Genomic DNA, 20,548 nt, shown 5'->3' with positions numbered 1-20,548 from the left:
CGGTTGCTCCAATGTGATACATGTACCTTTGTGAACTTATCATTTCTGAGAACGCATGCTGTTACAGCGTGATTACCTGTTAATACCACATTAATGCTATAAATGCTCAAAATGATGTCCCTAAACCTCAATGCATTTGGTAATACGTGTAACGATATTCCTTTCAACAGCGAGTAGTTCGCCTTCCGTAACATTCGCACATGCATTGACAATGCGCTGACGCATGTTGTCAGGCGTTGTCGGTGGATCACGATAGCAAATATCCTTCAACATTTACACAGAAAGAAATCCGGGGACGTCAGATCCGGTGAACGTGAGGGCCATGGTATGGTGTTTCGACGACCAATCCACCTGTCATGAAATATGCTATTCAATACCGCCTCAACCGCACGCGAGCTATGTACCGGACATCCATCATGTTGGAAGTACATCGCCATTCTGTCATGCAGTGAAACATCTTTTAGTAACATCGGTAGAACATTACGTAGAAAATCAGCTGACATTGCACTATTTAGATTGCCATCGATAAAATGGGGGCCAATTATCCTTCCTCCCATAATGCCGCACTATATATTAACCAGCCATCGTGGATTTTCCATTGCCCGGTAGTGCATATTATGCCGGTTTACGTTACCGCTGCTGGTGAATGACGCTTCGTTGCTAAATAAAACGGGTACAAAAAATCTGTTATCGTCCCGTACTTTCTCTTGTGTCCAGTGGCAGAACTGTACACGACGTTCAAAGTCGTCGCCATGCAATTCCTGGTGCGTAGAAATTTGGTACGGGTGCAATCGATGTTGATGTAACATTCTCAACACCTACGTTTGTGAGATTCCCGATTCTCGCGCAATTTGTCTGCTACTGATGTGTGGATTAGCCACGATAGCAGCCAAAACACCTACTTTGGCACCATCATATGTTGCAGGTCGTAGTTGACGCTTCACATACGGCTGAACACTTCCTGTTTGCTTAAATAACGTAACTATCCGGCGAACGGTCCGGACACTTGGATGATATCGGCTAGGATACCGAACAGCATACGTAACACACGCCCGTTGGGAATTTTGACCACAATAGCCATACATCAATACGATATCGACCTTTTCCGCAATTGCTAAACGGTCCATTTTAACACGGGTAATGTATCACGATCAAATACCGTCCGCACTGGCGGAATGTTACGTGATACCACGTACTTCTACGTTTGTGACTATTAAAGCGCCATCTATCACAAAGCGAAAAAGGTGGTCCAACTAAAACATTCAAAATTTTTTACGTACTACACAAATATGTAATAAGAAATGGGGGTTCCTTTTTAAACAATCGCAGTTGATATCCGTTTGACCTATGGCAGCGCCATCTAGCGGGCCAACCATAGCGCCATCTGGTTTCCCCCTTCAAGCTAGACGAGTTTCGTTCTTTGTAGTTTTTTCATTTGATACTTATTTCGTGAGATACTTGGCCCGGTCACTATCAATGGACCACCCTGTATATTTAACTGAAATACAGTGCGATGGATTCACGTGTTATTGTATTACATGCGAGGTGTTCAGTGTAGTGACTCTAGTGTGAAAGGTGAAAACCAGACGCGCACTAATATTTCATAAGATTTCAAGTACAGCACACAGAGGCATCCCATATGTACCCTGCAGTTGACGTAGAAGATATTTTACCTTAGCAGAGTAGTGCATGCAACGTTGATTGAAGCATGTTCGGATTATTTTGCATGTTAGAATTTAAGGGTCTGGTAAAATATTACGATGTACAAAGTTAGGTACACGAAAGATCAGTTTTTATATTCTTAACATTCTAGATCGTTTTCACGGCTCGAACAGCTGACACTATTTAACTGCATGCTTAAGTTAAGGGTGTACAAAGTTAGGTGCACGAACAATTCTTTTCCTTGTCATTTGAGTCTGCCCACGCGGCTCGCACAGCTGACACTGTGAAACCTAGTAAATGAGAAGGAGGTCTCCCAAAGATCAGTACTGAGTACTTGATACATATTGATTGTTGGTTCTTTGGAAAAAGAAAAGGCACGAATCTTACTTTTGTACGTCTTATAAGGTAATAAAACACGTGCACGGGTGACGAAAACGTGAAGCGGCTATCTACCCCAGCCTATCTATCATACCCTTAATCAGTTCAATAAAATGTGTCAGTGGAAAATTTATTGTTTTGATTGACCATAGGATTGAACTGACATCCGTTCTGTATCGATTTAATCGCGCCCTTCGATGAACAATGCCGCCTAAGGGCAACTCTTATGTCACTTTCCTTAATTCTGTATTGCGTAATTTCCATGTTGGCATTTCTAACAAATTAACCTTTCATAAAGGTTTTTGCAGTGTAAAGTGCATTTTTGTTTCACATTTCTTTATGTGTCATATGGATGTGTATTTTTTCCATCTCCGACGCTGTGAACATCATCATTGTGTGCGGTTTATTTTGATTTACACTCATCTTGAATACATGTTTACTTTCCACACATCTTGTATACGTCTGTGACGTTATCATCACGATCATTGTGGTCAATGTTATTTGTGTTATTCCTGTATTGTTTACATGTTTTGATCTTCATTTATTTGTGCATATCTTGTCTTGTGTACATATGTGACATAACCGTCAAGTTCAATGTAACGGTGTTCTTCATGGACGGTTTATTTGTAAGGAAATTTATTTATCTGTACATGTTCTAAATTGTGTGTGAAATCCTATGGGACTTAACTGCTAAGGTCATCAGTCCCTAAGCTTACACACTACTTAACCTAAATTATCCTAAGGACAAACACACACATCCATGCCCGAGAGAGGACTCGAACCTCCGCCGGGATATCTGTACATGTCTTGTACCTCTTTGCTAAGGGCAACCATATATGTAAATTATAATTAAATATTAATACCTTCAGATGCTGACGGGCGTTGATATACATCAACGGTCACAGCAGAAAATGTGTGCTCCGACCGGGACTTGATCACGGGATCTCCTGATTACATGGCAGACGCTGTATCAATCTCAGCCACCGAAGGCACAGAGGATAGTGCGACTGCAGGGACCATCTGGCACCCGCTAGTTGTAACGTTGCAAAGTGACATGGAAACACAATTAACACATAACTGTAGTTCCAAAGTACGTGAACGGTCGACTTCGGTTTATTGAGAGAATTCAAGGAAAGTGTTATCTGTAAAATAGATCGTGTATGGAACACATGTGTTTTCCACTCCAGAATACTAATCGAATTTTTGCAGTCCACACCTGGTGGGATAAAAGAGGACATCGAAGCAATTCAGAAGCGTGCTGCTACATGTTGTACCGGTAAGTCTAATCAACTTACAAGCATTACGTAAAAGTTCCTTTAACTCAAATGGGCATACGCTTAGAGAACCAACATTTGCGACACACTGCAGAAAGGTCCCACTGTGTCCAATGTATAAGGAGCAGTCAAATGCAAACGAGGCAAACGGAAAATGTAAGTAAACTGCTTATTACGTCAAAACTAATCGCCGTAACTGTTAATACATTTATCTCACTGTGAAACAAGACGGTCAGTGCCTTCATAGCCATGCCACATGTTGCCAAGGTTGTTTCGAGTAGGCTGCAGAAGTTTTGTTTGGAAACCCTTTCACATCGTCCGTACAGTCCCGATCACTCTCCACGCGATTTTCATATTTTAGGATCCTTGGAAAAAGGCATTCTTAGCCGTATATTTGCTTCGGACAGAACGTGAGGAAGTCTTGCTACAATCAGTGTTCCCTAGGCAACCGCAAGCATTTTTCCCTGAAGGCACTGACAGTCTTTTTCAAGGCGGAATAAATGCATTAGCTGTAATTTGATTACCTCACAAATGACAAATAGCTTACTTATTTGTTTTCCTTCTGTGTGGTATTCTTTTGTCTGGCCCTTATACAGGTTGTCGCAGAAATGTTGCGAGAAGCTTCGAGGACTTGTAGAGCCAGTCTTCTGCAAGAAGTCTAGGCTAGGAATCCACGTCCGAAAACGTCATCCTACGACGCTACAGAATGTCGAAGTTACTGGCGCCAGTGACTGCCAGTAGGCTACCTCACAGGCGGAACGTCTCGCAATGTTGTTTGTTTGCGACTGATAGCCTTCATCGCCAGTGGAGTTGTGCTAGCTGATACGTAGAAAGGCCTTGTCTCCTGTGAACTCGACGCTCTGTTGCCTCAGTGAATGAGGGTTTCGGACACGGGCTTCTAACTGTAGTTCATTTGTCTACTGGAAACCTCCAAAATCGCCAATGTTTTTCTGAACAGGGGAGACACATAAGCTGCAGACGGAAATAGGTGTCCACAACCCTCATTAACCGAGGCAGCAGAGCATCGCAAACACGTGAGACAAGGGCTGACTACGTTGAAACTGGCTCCATCTTCTGCACTGGCGTTCGCGGCAATCAGTCGCGGTCACTGAAAAACATACAACTCCGAGAGACGTTCCAACTACATTCTGTCAGCCTACAAGGTCACGTTTGCTGCCAAACTAGTAGCCTAGTGGCAAGCGCTGGTGCCTACACGCCTATAATTTCAACACACTGCAGCGTCGTGCGATGATGTTTGCCGGCCGGGGTGGCCGAGCGGTTCTAGGCGCTACAGTCTGGAACCGCGCGTCCGCTATGGTCACAGGTTCGAATCCTGCCGCGGGCATGGATGTGTGTGATGTCCTTGAATTAGTTAGGTTTAAGTAGTTCTAAGTTCTAGAGGACTGATGACCTCAGAAGTTAAGTCCCATAGTGCTCAGAGCCATTTGAAGCATTTGATGATGTTTCCGGACACGCCTTCGGATCTTCGATTTGTTCCTCAAGACACCCTGTGCAACTCCACGATGTTTGTCGCAACATTTCTGAGACAACTTGTGTATCCCGTGTAATGGCTGCTAAGAGAAAATGACAGAAATTAGGACGGGTACAAAGGCACGTAGACAGTCGTTTTTTCCTCGCTCCGTTTGCGTGTGGAACGGGAATGGGAATGACTAGTACTGGTACAAGGTACCCTAAATCAAGCACCATATATAGCGTTGCAATTGGCTCAAATGGCTCTGAGCACTATGGGACTTAACTGCTGTGGTCATCAGTCCCCTAGAACTTAGAACTACTTAAACCTAACTAACCTAAGGACATCACACACATCCATGCCCGAGGCACGATTCGAACCCGCGACCGTAGCGGTTGCGCGTTTCCAGACTGTAGCGCCTAGAACCGCTCGGCCACTCAGGCCGGCTGTCGCGTTGTACAATATGTTTGAAGATGTAAATAGAGATGTAGGTGAAGATATGGAAATTTTAAAATTACCTTTCTCAAGGGTGCTGCAAGAAAGCCTGCCGTCATGGAAAATGACAAGCCCGTAAGACTTCCTAGCGAGCTCTGTCCACAACCCATTTAGGTGGTTTCTGGCTTAGGGATGGACCAGTCAGTGATCTTCAGGCTTAGCTAAAACCTCTTATCCTGACTGTCAGAAACGCGCCTTGATTTCCACAGCGACGAAAAGGAAACAGCACGCAAGCTCGGCTAGGAAATTACATGACAGAAGGAACTTTAGTGTCCAGATAAGTAACCGTTTCCACCTGTCGGTGTCTCCAGCTAACAATGCTATCTGTGTCCGCCCCCGGTAGCTCAGTGATCAGCGCGACAGAATGTCAATCCTAAGGGCCCGGGTTCGATTCCCTGCTTGGTAGGAGGTTATCTCCGCTCAGGGACTGGGTGCTGTGTTGTAGTAAATATGATCATTTCATCCCCATCGACGCGCAAGTCGCCGAAATGGTGTCAAATCGAAAGACTAGCACCCGGCGAACGGTCTACCCGACGAGAGGCCCTAGTCACACGACATTTACATTTACACTGCTGTCTGTTTGTTCATTTCTCTGTAACACCAAAGCCTCAACGAACGGACAGTGTTCATGCGTGAAAAAAGCTGTAGAGCCACGTACCAGGCAGCGGCTGCCGTCGAGGGACGGTGGGTCCGGAGGCTCGCTGTGGTAGTGCCTGAGGCGGCGGTGCTGCGGCGGCAGGAAGCAACGCACGTGCTGCACGTGGCCCGGGCTGGAGATGGCGCGCGGCCGCCGGCGCAGCACCAGGCTGCCCCACGTGGTGGGCGGCGCCGCGGTGGGCAGCAGCCCGGAGGCGGAGCACGGCCCCCGGTAGCCCGACAGGTACTGCTTGATGGACGCGCGGAAGTGCGGGTGCGACAGGCCGTACACGATCGGGTTGTACACCACCGATGCCTGCCAAGCAGAAACGGTACATTATCAGCCGATAGAGTTTCCGAGAACACTTCTCAGGCCCTTTGCTCTCAGGCCTCTCGCAGAGGGATGCTTCCACGTCAGGAGATTCAGCACCGATCACTACCCCCACCTCAAGCAAACTTAGAAATGGGCTGTAGCATCGCATAAGCTATGAGACGAACACGTATACCCAAAAGGAAAACCATTTTATTTACAGTCTCTGTGAGCAGCCTTATACTGTTACTATGGTTTACATCTTACGTGGCTTATGTATCTTGGTTGTTGTTTACAAATTACACAAACATTAGTTACTGACAAATAAAGATCTGCCACGGTATTGCTTACGTCATCTTTCAAAACGACAAGTTTACTATTACTAGACGCAATTTATTTTAAAACTTTTATCCATTCGGGATTTGTAACACTGCGACAGTCTTGATATAGGTTTCAGGAATTCCTGGAACAAATCGCCGTTTTTTCTTCAATTTATATTTACTCATGACTGGTTTCGAATCGCCTGGCGATTCATCATAAGATGATACAGTCTAGTTTGGAGTATTGTGCGGGTTGTGCATCTTTGGCAAATGTAGAGACGAAAAAGTTAACACTGTTTGTGGGAAGAATATCAAGATTGTAAGATTAATTTGATAGCATTAGTCATTGCTTTTATTCTTACTGCAAGCACTGCTCTGGAAAACATAATGTATGCTTTCCAGTATCGTTAAATGTCAAGTGAAATAGGCCCTTTTCCACCGATAGCGACTCCCACATACTTTAAAAAATATAAACAAACCAAATAAGTGATGTTATCTCAAAAGAGTTTTGTGGAGGCAGAGGTTTTCTTTGCTCATTTTTCGTTTTGTGTGGCATTCGTAATAAAATATATATTTATTACATTACTTTCTTTATAAAAATTAATATGTTTTTGCGTTGCAAATTTTTTTCTTATGCTATTTACAAAACTGACAAAAAAGTGTTTAGGACAACATTTCTGGTAGTGATGTTATGTTTGGCATGTTTCTCATTTCTCAATAAAGAGGAGAGGGGGGAACAGAGAGAGAAAGGGAGATTGTATTTATTTTATTTCCCCTGGGCATGTCAGAGGTTTAGATCTCTATCATAACAAACTAATGAAATATATGTCTACTCTATTTACGATTTTGAGTTAACTTGTGGCACTGTCCTCTGCCGGTTTCCTGTTTGTGTTAACAAAATGCATTTTTTTAAGTTCTTCTTCACTGACCCGACGCATTACAGACCATCGGTTCTTTACAGGAAATTATCAGAAGATGTAGTCGTGGGCCGGAGGATATCCCAACTGGGAATAAATGGGAGCGAATAACTCCAGTTGCCATGTTTGCCTGAAAACCTATGAAAATCTGCCATAAACCCTGGACCAAACCCGGGAGGCTCGAATTTGTTTCTGGGGCAATCTTGTCCACATAAAAATTAAAATCTTGTATATATTTTTATGGAATAATTTCTGAGTACATGTACGTATACGGGTATATGTATGCATGTTGTGTCTGTGTTACTCGTCCCCATTGGCTCTGTATAAGACTGAAAGAAATGTGTCCACATTAAGCGATAACGAAACCGTCTACATTATCAAAGGGGTTCAGAAGTACACTGGTTTGCAAAACTGAAGAACGATAGCAAATTTCGAATGTTGTATCACAGGTAAATATCTCGATAGAACTTGGACCAGATATATATCGAAGAGCCAAAGAAACTGTTACACGTGCCTAATAACGTGTGGGGCGCCTGAGAGAACGCAGTACTGCCGCAGGACGACGTGGCATGGACTCGACTAATGTCTCAAATAGTGCTGGAAGGAATCGAACAATGAATCCTGAAAGGCTGCCGATTAATCCGCTAGAGTACGAGGTGGTGGAACAGCTCGCTGCAAGACATCCCAGATATCCTCAATAATGTTCATGTCTGGCGAGTTTGGAACCCAGTGGAAGTGTTTAAGATCAGAAGAGTGTTTCTGGAGCCACCATGTAGCAATTCTGGACGTGTGGGGTGTCGCATTGTTGTGTTGGAATTGCTAGAGTGTATCGGAATTCACATTGGAGATGAACAGATGCAGGTGATCAGATAGGATGCTTACGTACCTTTCATCTATAAGAGTCATGTCTAGACGTATCAGAAGTCCCATATAACTAAAACAGCACACGTGTCACATCACTATTCAGCCTACACCAGCTTGGAAATTTGTAGTAAGGTCATACATGACGAAACCTCATCGGTCCCTAAGCTTACACACTACTTAATCTAACTTAAATAAACTTACGCTACGGACAATACACACATACACCCATGCCAGAGGGAGGACTTAAACCTCCGACGGGGGGAGCTCCACGGATAGTGACAAGGCGCCTGATACCACGCGTCTAAACCAGCTCGAACAGTCCCCTGCCGACATGCGGGGGAATTGTATTCATGAGGTTGTCTCCATAACCGTACACGTCCATCCGCTTGATACAATTTGAAACGAGACTTGTCCGACCAGGCAACAGCCCAGCCAGCACGACACAAGGCTTTACGCCTCGCCTGCGTCCGTCAACGCCGATTTTGAAGGACGCAGGAGAGGCTTAAAGCCTTGTGTCGTGCTGTCATCAAGGGTACACGACTAGGCCTCCAGCTCCGGGCCATGTTTCACTGAAGAGCGCCTGCACAGTGATTGATACACAGTATCTTCTCCCATACCTTCAACTGCGCGCCACAACTAGTACTATAGTCACTCTGGCCTCTCGCAGTGTGACGCCCAGTTTCCTGTACCCGATTGTGGGACTTGTGGCAACATGCCCTCGCACTTTCGTTCATTTCCACCAAGTCACTATCTAATATGTTCCACAACGCCATACATAAATATGTATGTCCTTTGGACAGCCCTTGGGTTAGGCACCATTTTTATACCCAACAAAAGGTTCGTCTTACTACAACCATTGTACAGCACTGTGTCAAAATCAGAATATTACACACTTATTCAGTGTAGGCAAATGGAGCAAATCCTTTGGTTCTTTTTCAGTTAGATGTGGTCCAAGGTGCGCCGTAAGAACCTTCTGGAGGTACAATTTAGAAAATCCGAAAAATTACTTTTTAGGTAGCAAAACCAAGCTGCGGAATTCTGTACAATCTCGAATAAAGTTGAAAATTTTCTGGATCTCATTATCCGATAACTAGGCGCAGAAGTACAAAGTTACTCTACTTGCACAGGTAAAACACGCAAATAAAATACGGCGTGAGGCGAAGAACAAATAATAAATATAAGCAAGAAATTGCTAAAATTGTAGCGGTGTGTTCTGCAGGCGTTTATTTAAAAATGCTATATTCCCGTTATCAAAAATATTTATCCGTTATCGCAAACAATTCAAAAAAATGTTTTTTGTGTACCAGAACCAAGCCGTGGATTACAATATGGCTATGCAAATGACGGTAATTTTTGAGATGTATTCCTACCATCCCAACCTCGAACTACCTTTAAAATTCTCTTGATATCTTTATCCGTTACCGAGTTACAGTACTTCCACGTTACACTAGTTGCACACATAAAATAAGCACGTAATATCGTGTGTGAGGTGGAAACGGAGGTTATAAATTGACGTAACACGAAGAAATATGCTTTGAAGTGTCTCCGCTATAATCGGTAGGCTCATGGAAACCCCATGTTGTAGTGCTGAATCACATTCAACATTTGTGTGCACGTAGAATTCGGTTTGAGGTGTAAAATTAGTTTTGCGTTATTTCAATTCCATGCAAGTAAACTATCAAAATTTACTGATCCATTAAGTTCTTTTCACATTGACATGCCCTTCTGTAGAAGGGATGAAGGGAACCAGTGGAAAAATACTCCTATCGGAATACAAAAAGTGTAATATGCTCATAATTTAAAAGAATCTCATTGAAAACTGGGGAAATATCTTCCTCATTCTACTTTCCTCAGCACCTCTAAAATTTTTCCCAAATGTTTGGTTTGCGAACACATTCGCGTGTATTTCTGCTAAGACAGAAGGGGACAGTGGCAATGGGGAGGAGAAGAAAGAATAATAAATACTAGTAGAAAGTAGATAGTAGGTGTGGCATAGAAATAACGATGGAAATAGACAGACAGACGGAGTTGCAGTGGAATATAGTTGACAGAACAGTGCTAGGAAAAGAGTGAAGGAGACAGTGTTAGTGGTATAGTATAAGGAGAAGGTGTATGAGGGAGAGAATAAGTGACAATGAGATAAAGAGTCTGTGGCAATGACAATGAGTAAGAGAGGGAAAGCGACAGTGAGAAGAGACAGAAGCAGCAGGAAGGAATCAATGAGATAGTGGCAGAAAGAGAGATCAAGAGGGAGACAGCGAGAGAGAGAGGAGACAATAGTAGGAGGACAGAACGGTGGAGACTCCAGCAGTGAGATAGAAAAATCTCACAGAGAGACACAAAGGCAACATGTGAGTGAGAGTGGGCACGTTGTGGTAATGAGGGTCAGTGACTTACCAGCGATGGACTAGTGGGTGTGAGCGAGTGCAGTTACGGGAGCGCGTGGGGTCAAGCGCGGATATATTTCACTTGGTAGGAAAAAATTTAAAGATACTGAGGAAGGTAGAATGAGGCAGCTGGTGCCCTACTTTAACTAAGGGGAAAAATGATGGTAATAACGTTACCTTAACACTGAGCTTTGTTTTTTCCGGTTTAATATGAATTGACGTGTACTATAATCAAAGCAGATTATGTGACATATTCATACAGTTTCAGTTAACGTTATTAGCACCATTTTTCTAAAATTAAACTCTCTACAACTTATGTTTAAAACTTTGTGCCATTGTCTGGAATTTAAAAAACAAATTGGGTGAAGTAGTTAATAAATTAAAAATTTTACGAAATTACGTCTTTGCTTCTGGGGCTCTTCTGGAAAATTACTGCAGACACACCTCCTGAACATGTTACGTCTTTGCTTCTCTGGCTGTTCTGGAAAACTACTGCAGATACACCTCGTGAACATGTTTTATTAGATTCTCCAGATCAATAACAACAAAATAAACGGAAATCGTGCTTTACTTTCACCTCGTACAGTTTTTCGATGGCTTCATATTAGCGAAGTGGCTAAATTTCAGGCAAAGTCTTTCATTAGCCGTAACTCCTTAACTAAACATTTGCGGACCTATGTTTATATGAACTTTTTTCTTTAGTTGTAGAATAACATACTCAAATATTTGCATATCTTCGTGAATCACCATATAAAATCACACAATGTACTACCTGCTGTATAGTAACAGTTAGTAGGTCTTTACTTAAGAAGTAAATAAATAAATAAATTCAGCCATGCCGCTCCTACCCCTTTACTGCGGCGTCAGCCTTCTTCGCATACGCAAGTGTGCTCTGCCCAGGAGTTGACTACTCGGCACAGACATTGCCATAACTGAAGCCCGCAACGGTCGTGATTGGACAGCCTGCGACCTGCTCGTCAGTGTTCACTACACACACCTCAGCTTAGACATTGTCTGAATGGCAAAGTGTGATACAAGTTAAATGCGCCACAAGTAAAAAGTAGTTTGGGCTACTTTTTGTGAATGGCAGGGTGTGACTCAAAGTCGAATTAAATATTTTGGCTGTGAGCGGTACCAGGTTCTTCTTCTGGCTACATAACATTGTACAGTGTGCGCCACAAATGAGAAGGAGTATGTATCTGCGCTACTCAGTGTACTCACCTTAGCGAAGAACGCGGCCAATGAGGCGACCCACGGAGTGACGAGCGCCTGGTCCCCGAACTGTCCGATGAGTGTGACGACGGTGTAGGGCGTCCACGACATGAGGAAGAGCAGCACCAGCGTCACGATGATCTCGACGGTGCGCACAGTGGACGAGTAGGGCTGCAACTGCGCGCACGACCGGTGCGTGCTGCGCCGGCCTCCTGCAACGTAACCACCTGCACATGCAACTTTGCAAAATGGCTCTGAGCACTATGGGACTTAACATATGAGGTCTTCAGCCCCCTAGAAATTAGAACTACTTAAACCTAACTAACCTAAGGACATCACACACATCTATGCCCGAGACAGGATTCGAACCCGTGACCGTAGCGGTCGCGCGGTTCCAAACTGAAGCGCCTAGAACCGATCGGCCACATCGGCCGGCTGCAATTCTTCACTAGTTCAGGTAAATTTTGAGGAAGCACGACGAGGTCTAAATTAGTACTACCAAGGTGAATCAAATATACACTCCTGGAAATGGAAAAAAGAACACATTGACACCGGTGTGTCAGACCCACCATACTTGCTCCGGACACTGCGAGAGGGCTGTACAAGCAATGATCACACGCACGGCACAGCGGACACACCAGGAACCGCGGTGTTGGCCGTCGAATGGCGCTAGCTGCGCAGCATTTGTGCACCGCCGCCGTCAGTGTCAGCCAGTTTGCCGTGGCATACGGAGCTCCATCGCAGTCTTTAACACTGGTAGCATGCCGCGACAGCGTGGACGTGGACCGTATGTGCAGTTGACGGACTTTGAGCGAGGGCGTATAGTGGGCATGCGGGAGGCCGGGTGGACGTACCGCCGAATTGCTCAACACGTGGGGCGTGAGGTCTCCACAGTACATCGATGTTGTCGCCAGTGGTCGGCGGAAGGTTCACGTGCCCGTCGACCTGGGACCGGACCGCAGCGACGCACGGATGCACGCCAAGACCGTAGGATCCTACGCAGTGCCGTAGGGGACCGCACTGCCACTTCCCAGCAAATTAGGGACACTGTTGCTCCTGGGGTATCGGCGAGGACCATTCGCAACCGTCTCCATGAAGCTGGGCTACAGTCCCGCACACCGTTAGGCCGTCTTCCGCTCACGCCCCAACATCGTGCAGCCCGCCTCTAGTGGTGTCGCGACAGGCGTGAATGGAGGGACGAATGGAGACGTGTCGTCTTCAGCGATGAGAGTCGCTTCTGCCTTGGTGCCAATGATGGTCGTATGCGTGTTTGACGCCGTGCAGGTGAGCGCCACAATCAGGACTGCATACGACCGAGGCACACAGGGCCAACACCCGGCATCATGGTGTGGGGAGCGATCTCCTACACTGGCCGTACACCACTGGTGATCGTCGAGGGGACACTGAATAGTGCACGGTACATCCAAACCGTCATCGAACCCATCGTTCTACCATTCCTAGACCGGCAAGGGAACTTGCTGTTCCAGCAGGACAATGCACGTCCGCATGTATACCGTGCCACCCAACGTGCTCTAGAAGGTGTAAGTCAACTACCCTGGCCAGCAAGATCTCCGGATCTGTCCCCCATTGAGCATGTTTGGGACTGGATGAAGCGTCGTCTCACGCGGTCTGCACGTCCAGCACGAACGCTGGTCCAACTGAGGCGCCAGGTGGAAATGGCATGGCAAGCCGTTCCACAGGACTACATCCAGCATCTCTACGATCGTCTCCATGAGAGAATAGCAGCCTGCATTGGTGCGAAAGGTGGATATACACTGTACTAGTGCCGACATTGTGCATGCTCTGTTGCCTGTGTCTATGTGCCTGTGGTTCTGTCAGTGTGATCATGTGATGTATCTGACCCCAGGAATGTGTCAATAAAGTTTCCCCTTCCTGGGACAATGAATTCATGGTGTTCTTATTTCAATTTCCAGGAGTGTAAATCGGATTTTTGTTTTACGTTACTGTTTCTGAACGGCGACTAGCGCACTTCCGGCCACTGTTGCGTTTGCTTCCAATGTTTGTTCTGAACAGCTGTGGCGTTGTGCTACCGTTTCTTTAGTCAGAATCGCAATGCCAGAGCAATTGATGTCATCATCTGATGTCCAAAGTATGATGATCAAGTTTCTCACAAGAGAGAGCGTAAAGAGGCCTGAAGTTTTAAAAAGACTTGTGGTACAGTTCGGAACAGTACCCTAACAGAGACACAGAGGCTCGGATGTACGCATGGAACAAACAGATCTTACGAGGACTACAAGCAAGAAAGAATGTCTTCGACGTCACGTTATCAGCCAGCTTATTTATACGATCCCAAAATAACAGTTACTGAAATCGCTACTGAGGTTGGCGTAAGCCACGGTAGTGCTCAGACGATCATTATTTACAGCTCTGGACAGCATGGTGGGAGCAGCGTCTCCTCACCGCCCAACTCACATTTCATCTAATATATACAAAGATGATGTAACTTACCAAACGAAAGCGTTGGTATGTTGATAGAGACACTAACAAACACACACACAAAATTCAAGCTTTCGAATCCCGTGGTTACTTCATCAGGAAAGAGGGAAGGAGAGGGAAAGACGATAGGATGTGGGTTTTAAGGGAGAGGGTAAGGAGTCGTTCCAATCCTGGGAGCGGAAAGACTTACGTTAGGGGGAAAGAGGGACGGTATACACTCGCACCCACACACATATCCATCCGCACATACAAAGACACAAGCAGAGAGAGAGAGATATATATATATATATATATATATATATATATATATATAAAATGTGGGGTCAAGGTCGTAATATATTTCTTTAAAGTCAGTACCGCCGTTAGACTGTTGTTTATTTACAGTGTTACATTTACACTTACACAATCATGATTTAGGCTTCAAAGTGCCATTATCAAGTCTTTTCTGAAAGCAGGTTAGACAATAACAGTGAAATACATAACAAGTGATAGAACCGTATAACAATCCATATTTGTAATACTTACTTACAAGTGTTATAAATTGCCTAAGATAGCATACTGTCGTATTTAACTACACTGTTAGACACACTGTCTAAGGATCCATATTTCTGGACTTTTATATTTCTGGATGCAACGAATATTATCGAGAGGTTTGTTACTGTTTATGTTTATGAGCAGGCAACATCATTGTATACTATGATAAACAGGTACCGCAAAGATGTAACATCCACCAAAGAAAATAAATTCTTCCTAACCTTTCCTATCCTATCAGACACTGAGTCAAAAAAAAATAAATAAATAAATAAAAAAAATAAAAAAAATAAAATAGGTTACCTGCTTGTAACAGGAATATCTTTGCCCAAGACAATTTGACACTTAGCCAACTGTCATTCAGTCAAAATGGTGTACTCAGTAATGAAACCAAGCAGTAGGCTCTGCCAGAAACATCAACTCTTAGACAACATGTCTAACAGTATAGTTTAATACGACTGTATGTCTTCTTAGGCAATTTATAATACTTGTAAGTAAGCATTACCAATACGGACTGATATACGGTTATATCACTTATTATGTATTTCACTGTTTTTGTCTAACCTGCTTTCAGAAAACACTTGATAACGGCACTCTGAAGCCGAAATCATGAATGTGTAAATGTAACACTGTAGATAATTAACAGTCTAATGGCGGTACTGACTTCAAAGAAATCACATTCCATCGTCTCGGGGTGTGCAAAAGGCAACTTACGCATCACCAAACTGAAAGGGTATATATTATGAAACAGATCATGAACTGCAGTGAACCGAGGATGCACTATCACATCCAGAATCGAAAAAAAGCTGCCGGGAATGGTGCATAAGTGACGCATTAGTACCATCTAACTCCAAACACCGTCACCCCGTGTGGAAGCTTCTTGCAATAATTTTGATTTTAGTGGAGTGTTTTTCATAGAATTTCTCCACAAACGGCCTACTGTGAACGTTGAGTGCTACTACCAAATTTGGACGAAACGAGGGGTGCCTATCGTCGGAAAAGACGAGCATTTCCAGTCCGCGGTGTCATTGTACTTCACAATTCCTGATACCCGATTTCAACAAAAAATTCAGGAACTATTCTGGACCATATTACAATATTCTTCACGCCGTTCGGACCTACCACCATGTGATTTTCAATTGTTTGATCCACTAAAGGAAGCAGTTCGAGGATGACGCTGTATAAGCGTTAGTGCGCAACTGGTTGCTGTGACAGCCACGTTGATTTCACGAAAACTGGGTCTTTCCACTGAAAAATATGTGTTTTTCATTGAGGAGGCTAGTAGAAAAGTAATTTCGTGTGTGTGAATTTTTCTGAAGCTCAAATAAACTTATAAAAATTCAATTGATATTTGATTCACACTGGTCTTCCCACCAGAATGATACTGATGCTCTACGGGGTGTTCTTCCTAAGAGATGTTAGAAACAAAATTAGTTTTAAAGTGTAATCTTATGTGCCCATTTCATAGAACGATCACAAAGTGCTCCATTGCGACATTCTTTTTATCTTTTGTATTAACAGGCACAGCAAAAACACGAAGAATAAACACTGCTCCAGCACTGACAGAACTGACATGGCCCACGCTGACTGCTACAGCCACGCAGCAGCAATTTTCAGTACTGGACTATTGGTTATCTCCGTGTTTTGCTCTCCCTGTAATACATTCCGATAAAACAAACATCACACTACACAAATCTGTGACCGCTCTATTGAATGGGCACGTAAATTCCTCTTTAAAAATAGCTTTTTTTTGTAACGGCAAACAAATCTACGCTTTCCGACGTCACTGTCCGTCGTATGCAAGACGTGATGAGCAGTATTTGTTCGGGCTGACTCCAGCTGCACACTGCAAACACGGAATCGCAGGTATCTACCAAAACGTAGGAGAAAATGCACCTGAAAACATCTACGAGGGACAGCCGGTATATGTACATCAACGATGCGACGACGATATTTTCTGCTCCAGTAGGACGCAATAGGCTGGAAAACAGATTTTTTCAGTCCTTCAGTCATTGTTTATTATTTCAAAATTACGGGTTTCAGGGACTGCAAGCCACCTCCAAAACATATTTGTAGTCCACAGGATCTTCGTCTACAGATACACTACAGGTTCCAATGTCTATTACACTCCTACATGACACTAAAAGAGTGTCTCTGTAACACGGATTACTGTGTAACGTCGAATAAGCTCTGAAAGTGGATGAATGCTTGAAATAATGAACATTGACTGACAGAGTGTAAGAAAGTGTTTTTTTTTATTTCTAGGAATAAGTATCGTGTATCACTCTTTACACAGAAACATATCCAATTTAAGAAGAAATAACAGTACATAACAGACGTAACAAAATGCTTTTTGGTGTAACTAAGCCTAAAACCACAGTCACTCTGGGTTACATAAGGGTGCTACATTCTGAGTGACTTGCTGATTATGTCGCCAAAAATGGTAACAGAAATGCGGAATCGTGGGTTTTCAGATACCAGTCTGTTCTATGACTCACGACATTAAGTCGAAAGAGAGAATGTATTACCTGGAGGTGAGTACGACAAGGCAACCAATCTTTCCATTCCGCAAGGTGAGGCTATACTGTACGATTGAAATTCCGTTTGTTATGAGATTTAGAGTGATCAGAATTTAGTATGACAATGCAGTAAAAAAATCGTCAAAATGAATAGTGAATCAGCGAATTAACATGTGGGTCAGATCATGTTGGGTCCTACAATTTTAATGATCTAAAAACGAGGTAGCAAAGAAGAGGAAGGATTAAGACATGGAAACTTGTATTTTTATTTTAGTATCATAAACACAAATATGACTCTGGGATCAATTTTACTAGACAGTAACACAATTCAGTAAATGTTCAAGTAATGGTGTGGCCGGGGGTGGAAAGGGGGCGGGGCGGTGAACGGGTTGTCTCCTCTCACGACTCATTGTTATGAAGGCTTGTCGTGACGATCGAGTGCCTTTCAACCTGCGTATTCTATGGATTTGCCTCAACCTGTTCCTTCTTTTGCACTCGCTGTCTTAATCCCTTCAGGTACAGCGTATTCAAAGGTGGTATCTATGTTTGTATCAAAGCGAGTACTGTCGGTAATCATTGTTTCGCAAAAGCTATGTTAGCCTGTTGTTTGAGGGCTGAAATGAGACAAAGATGTGTATTCAGACACTTCAAGATCCAAGTACTGGACCGCAAGAAAGTCCGTTCGACAATGTATGAAAATGACTATTTCCCAAAGTTACAATGGACACAGGAATGATAGGAGAGATCCGACTCAAAGCCGAAAAATGACCTGTAACTGGCTACTCGCGTTCACATTACGGCCAGCCCAGTGGCGGCTCACGTATAAGCACTGTGGAACTGCAGCACCTACTATTTCCACTTCACATTTTTGTTACATTCGGTACAATGCTATCTTATTTCTCTAGTTCGTTCTTTATCTCTGTATTACAAAAAATTCTTAACCGTGAACAGCCGAAATCCAGGTTATGAGAAATATACAACGTTCTCTGTGTGGAACCGTGCGCTTCACGATTCCAGAGGCGTGGCGTTTTGACTGTTGTGCTCCTGTGCACACAGCTGCTCGTGAGACCGCGGTGGGCAGACAGAGCAGCGTCGCACTTGCAGTGCCGACTACCGGCGTTGTCGTTACGGTGATTGTCGTTCATTTTTACACAGCGTATGTTGTGCTTAAATGCCGTGTACCATATTTTTCAACGTGATAAACTTCAGAAGTACATTATTGTCCTCCCTTCCAGGTGCTGAATTTTGTTTTTTCACCACTTTTATTTTACAGAAAAATTTTAATCATGACCTCTAGTCAGCAAGAAATAAGTTTTGTGGCTGTAAGAAAACTTCAGCAACTTAAGTTCTGGCACTTGTGCCAGCATGAGAAAAATAGATTTAAGAGAAAGACTCGTTCAGCACCTGTTAGCCTAATACCGCAGCCTTGAAGAAGCAACAACGAGGAATATATTCTAAGCTGTAATTCTGAATGGTACCAACAGAAAAAGTTGGCTTCGGGGCTGTGAAGTAAGATAGGTTTTCGTGTTTACTGTTTTGAGGTGATGTAAGGTCGAAAAAAGATCATTTTAGATATATATGCAAAGCGAAAGGAAAATCTGAAAAGAGTGGGACATCAAGAGAGCGCTTTGATAATGTTGTTCCACTGTATCTTTTAGGAACGTTACTGACGCATACATACTTTCAAGCTATGGGCGTAATACAAATGTTGAGAAGAACCTTAAAGTTTGTCGAAATTAATCGACTGTATTTTCTTTTGTGGGAACTTTGAAACTCCCTTACTTGCACACAGCGAAGAGAACGAATCAGTAAATCCAGGTATATGTACACGATCAGTAAATTTTGCATCTAAATTAGAATCTGATTAGAATAATCTCTTGGAAAACCGTGTAGTCTTCATAGGTGTTTCAAATATCAAGTACTTGACTATGTTACAAATATACCAAGAGGAGACAGAGAAGGAAGTTACGAAAGTTCTGTTTGTAGCTGTCGTATTTCATGAGACAACAGATGTTTCGGAACAATGTCAAATGCTCCGTGTTCTATGGCGCATATGGAGTGAAGAAACGTTGGAATAATTTGGGAATTCTGTACTGCAGAAAATCAAACTACAGAAAACATATCAAAATGTGTTTTAGAGCCATTGGACATAATTCTTCAACGAAATGGGAAAAACAGATACCCCATGCATTTGATGGTGGAAATGACGCGAAAGGCGAAAACAAAAACGTTCAAGCAAAATAAAACTAGCGTTTCAGTAACGTAAAGTGGGTTCCCTGCTATACACATAAACTGAATTTAATAATGAGAAATACAAGTATTACGCCTGTCACAGGAATATTTTTCTCTAACGTTTGGCTGTTTCAATATCCTTATCAAGATCACCATAACTTGTTTCCATTTTTCCATTCTCAAGAAGCGCATGGAAGTCAGCAATCCACGATCGTCTTCTACAAGATTAAACTTCAGCATATGACCCATAAACATTGTTCACGGAAATCTGAAATCTTTTAAAAAACTGTCTTACTGAAATTCAGTCAACATTCAATGAAGATAAAACCAACGTAGCAGGTACAGGAATCTTAAAATATATTTGAATTTTTTAGAGTTTTTTTCCACAGATTAAGCCTAATGTTTAAATAATGTACATCCATTCTTGAGAAATTAGTGTGTTTATAGCTAACGAAAACACTGAAATTTTCAAAACCGCTATTCTAGATTTAAGAAAAAAATCAGGTATTCTTATAAGACACTCATGGCAGAAGGTAAGCGAAGGTGCATTTTTATATTTGTTGATCTGATGGACATATATTACTCCTTTAAACACTTAATAACTCCCAAAATGTTCAACAAGAAATGCTTCACTAGCTTTAGATAGTACTGAACAATCAAGAGTATCTTGTTTGACGAAGATAAGTTTGAAACTCATCTAAATTTTCTGTTTTATGTCTGGTCAGCTTCATTGAACTGCTGAAATTTTCTTGGAAAACAGTTTACTTGGAAAACGGTCTATATCAGGGCTGGGCTCGTGACTGGACCGCGGGCGCTATGAGCATTTGAACCGCCGTGCGGGCATGATGCGCGCGCAGCTCGCATTCTCTTACTCGCCTACGGG

At 43.2% G+C, this 20,548-nt stretch overlaps 1 protein-coding gene across 1 annotated transcript in view; it reads right to left on the bottom strand.

The window, feature by feature from the left end:
- Positions 1 to 20,548, bottom strand: part of LOC126468428 (melanopsin-like) — a 193,922-nt gene that overhangs the window by 56,856 nt on the left and 116,518 nt on the right. Inside the window, exons 3-4 of the mRNA XM_050096551.1 lie at positions 11,936 to 12,138; positions 5,939 to 6,232 (exon numbers count right to left, since the gene is read on the bottom strand). Coding sequence (XP_049952508.1) covers positions 5,939 to 6,232; positions 11,936 to 12,138 — 497 coding nt within the window. The remainder of the gene's footprint in view (positions 1 to 5,938; positions 6,233 to 11,935; positions 12,139 to 20,548) is intronic.

Source organism: Schistocerca serialis, chromosome 1 (genome assembly GCF_023864345.2).
Source record: "Schistocerca serialis cubense isolate TAMUIC-IGC-003099 chromosome 1, iqSchSeri2.2, whole genome shotgun sequence".
Lineage (NCBI taxonomy): Eukaryota > Metazoa > Arthropoda > Insecta > Orthoptera > Acrididae > Schistocerca > Schistocerca serialis.
This window is presented reverse-complemented; position numbering and strand designations above follow the sequence as displayed.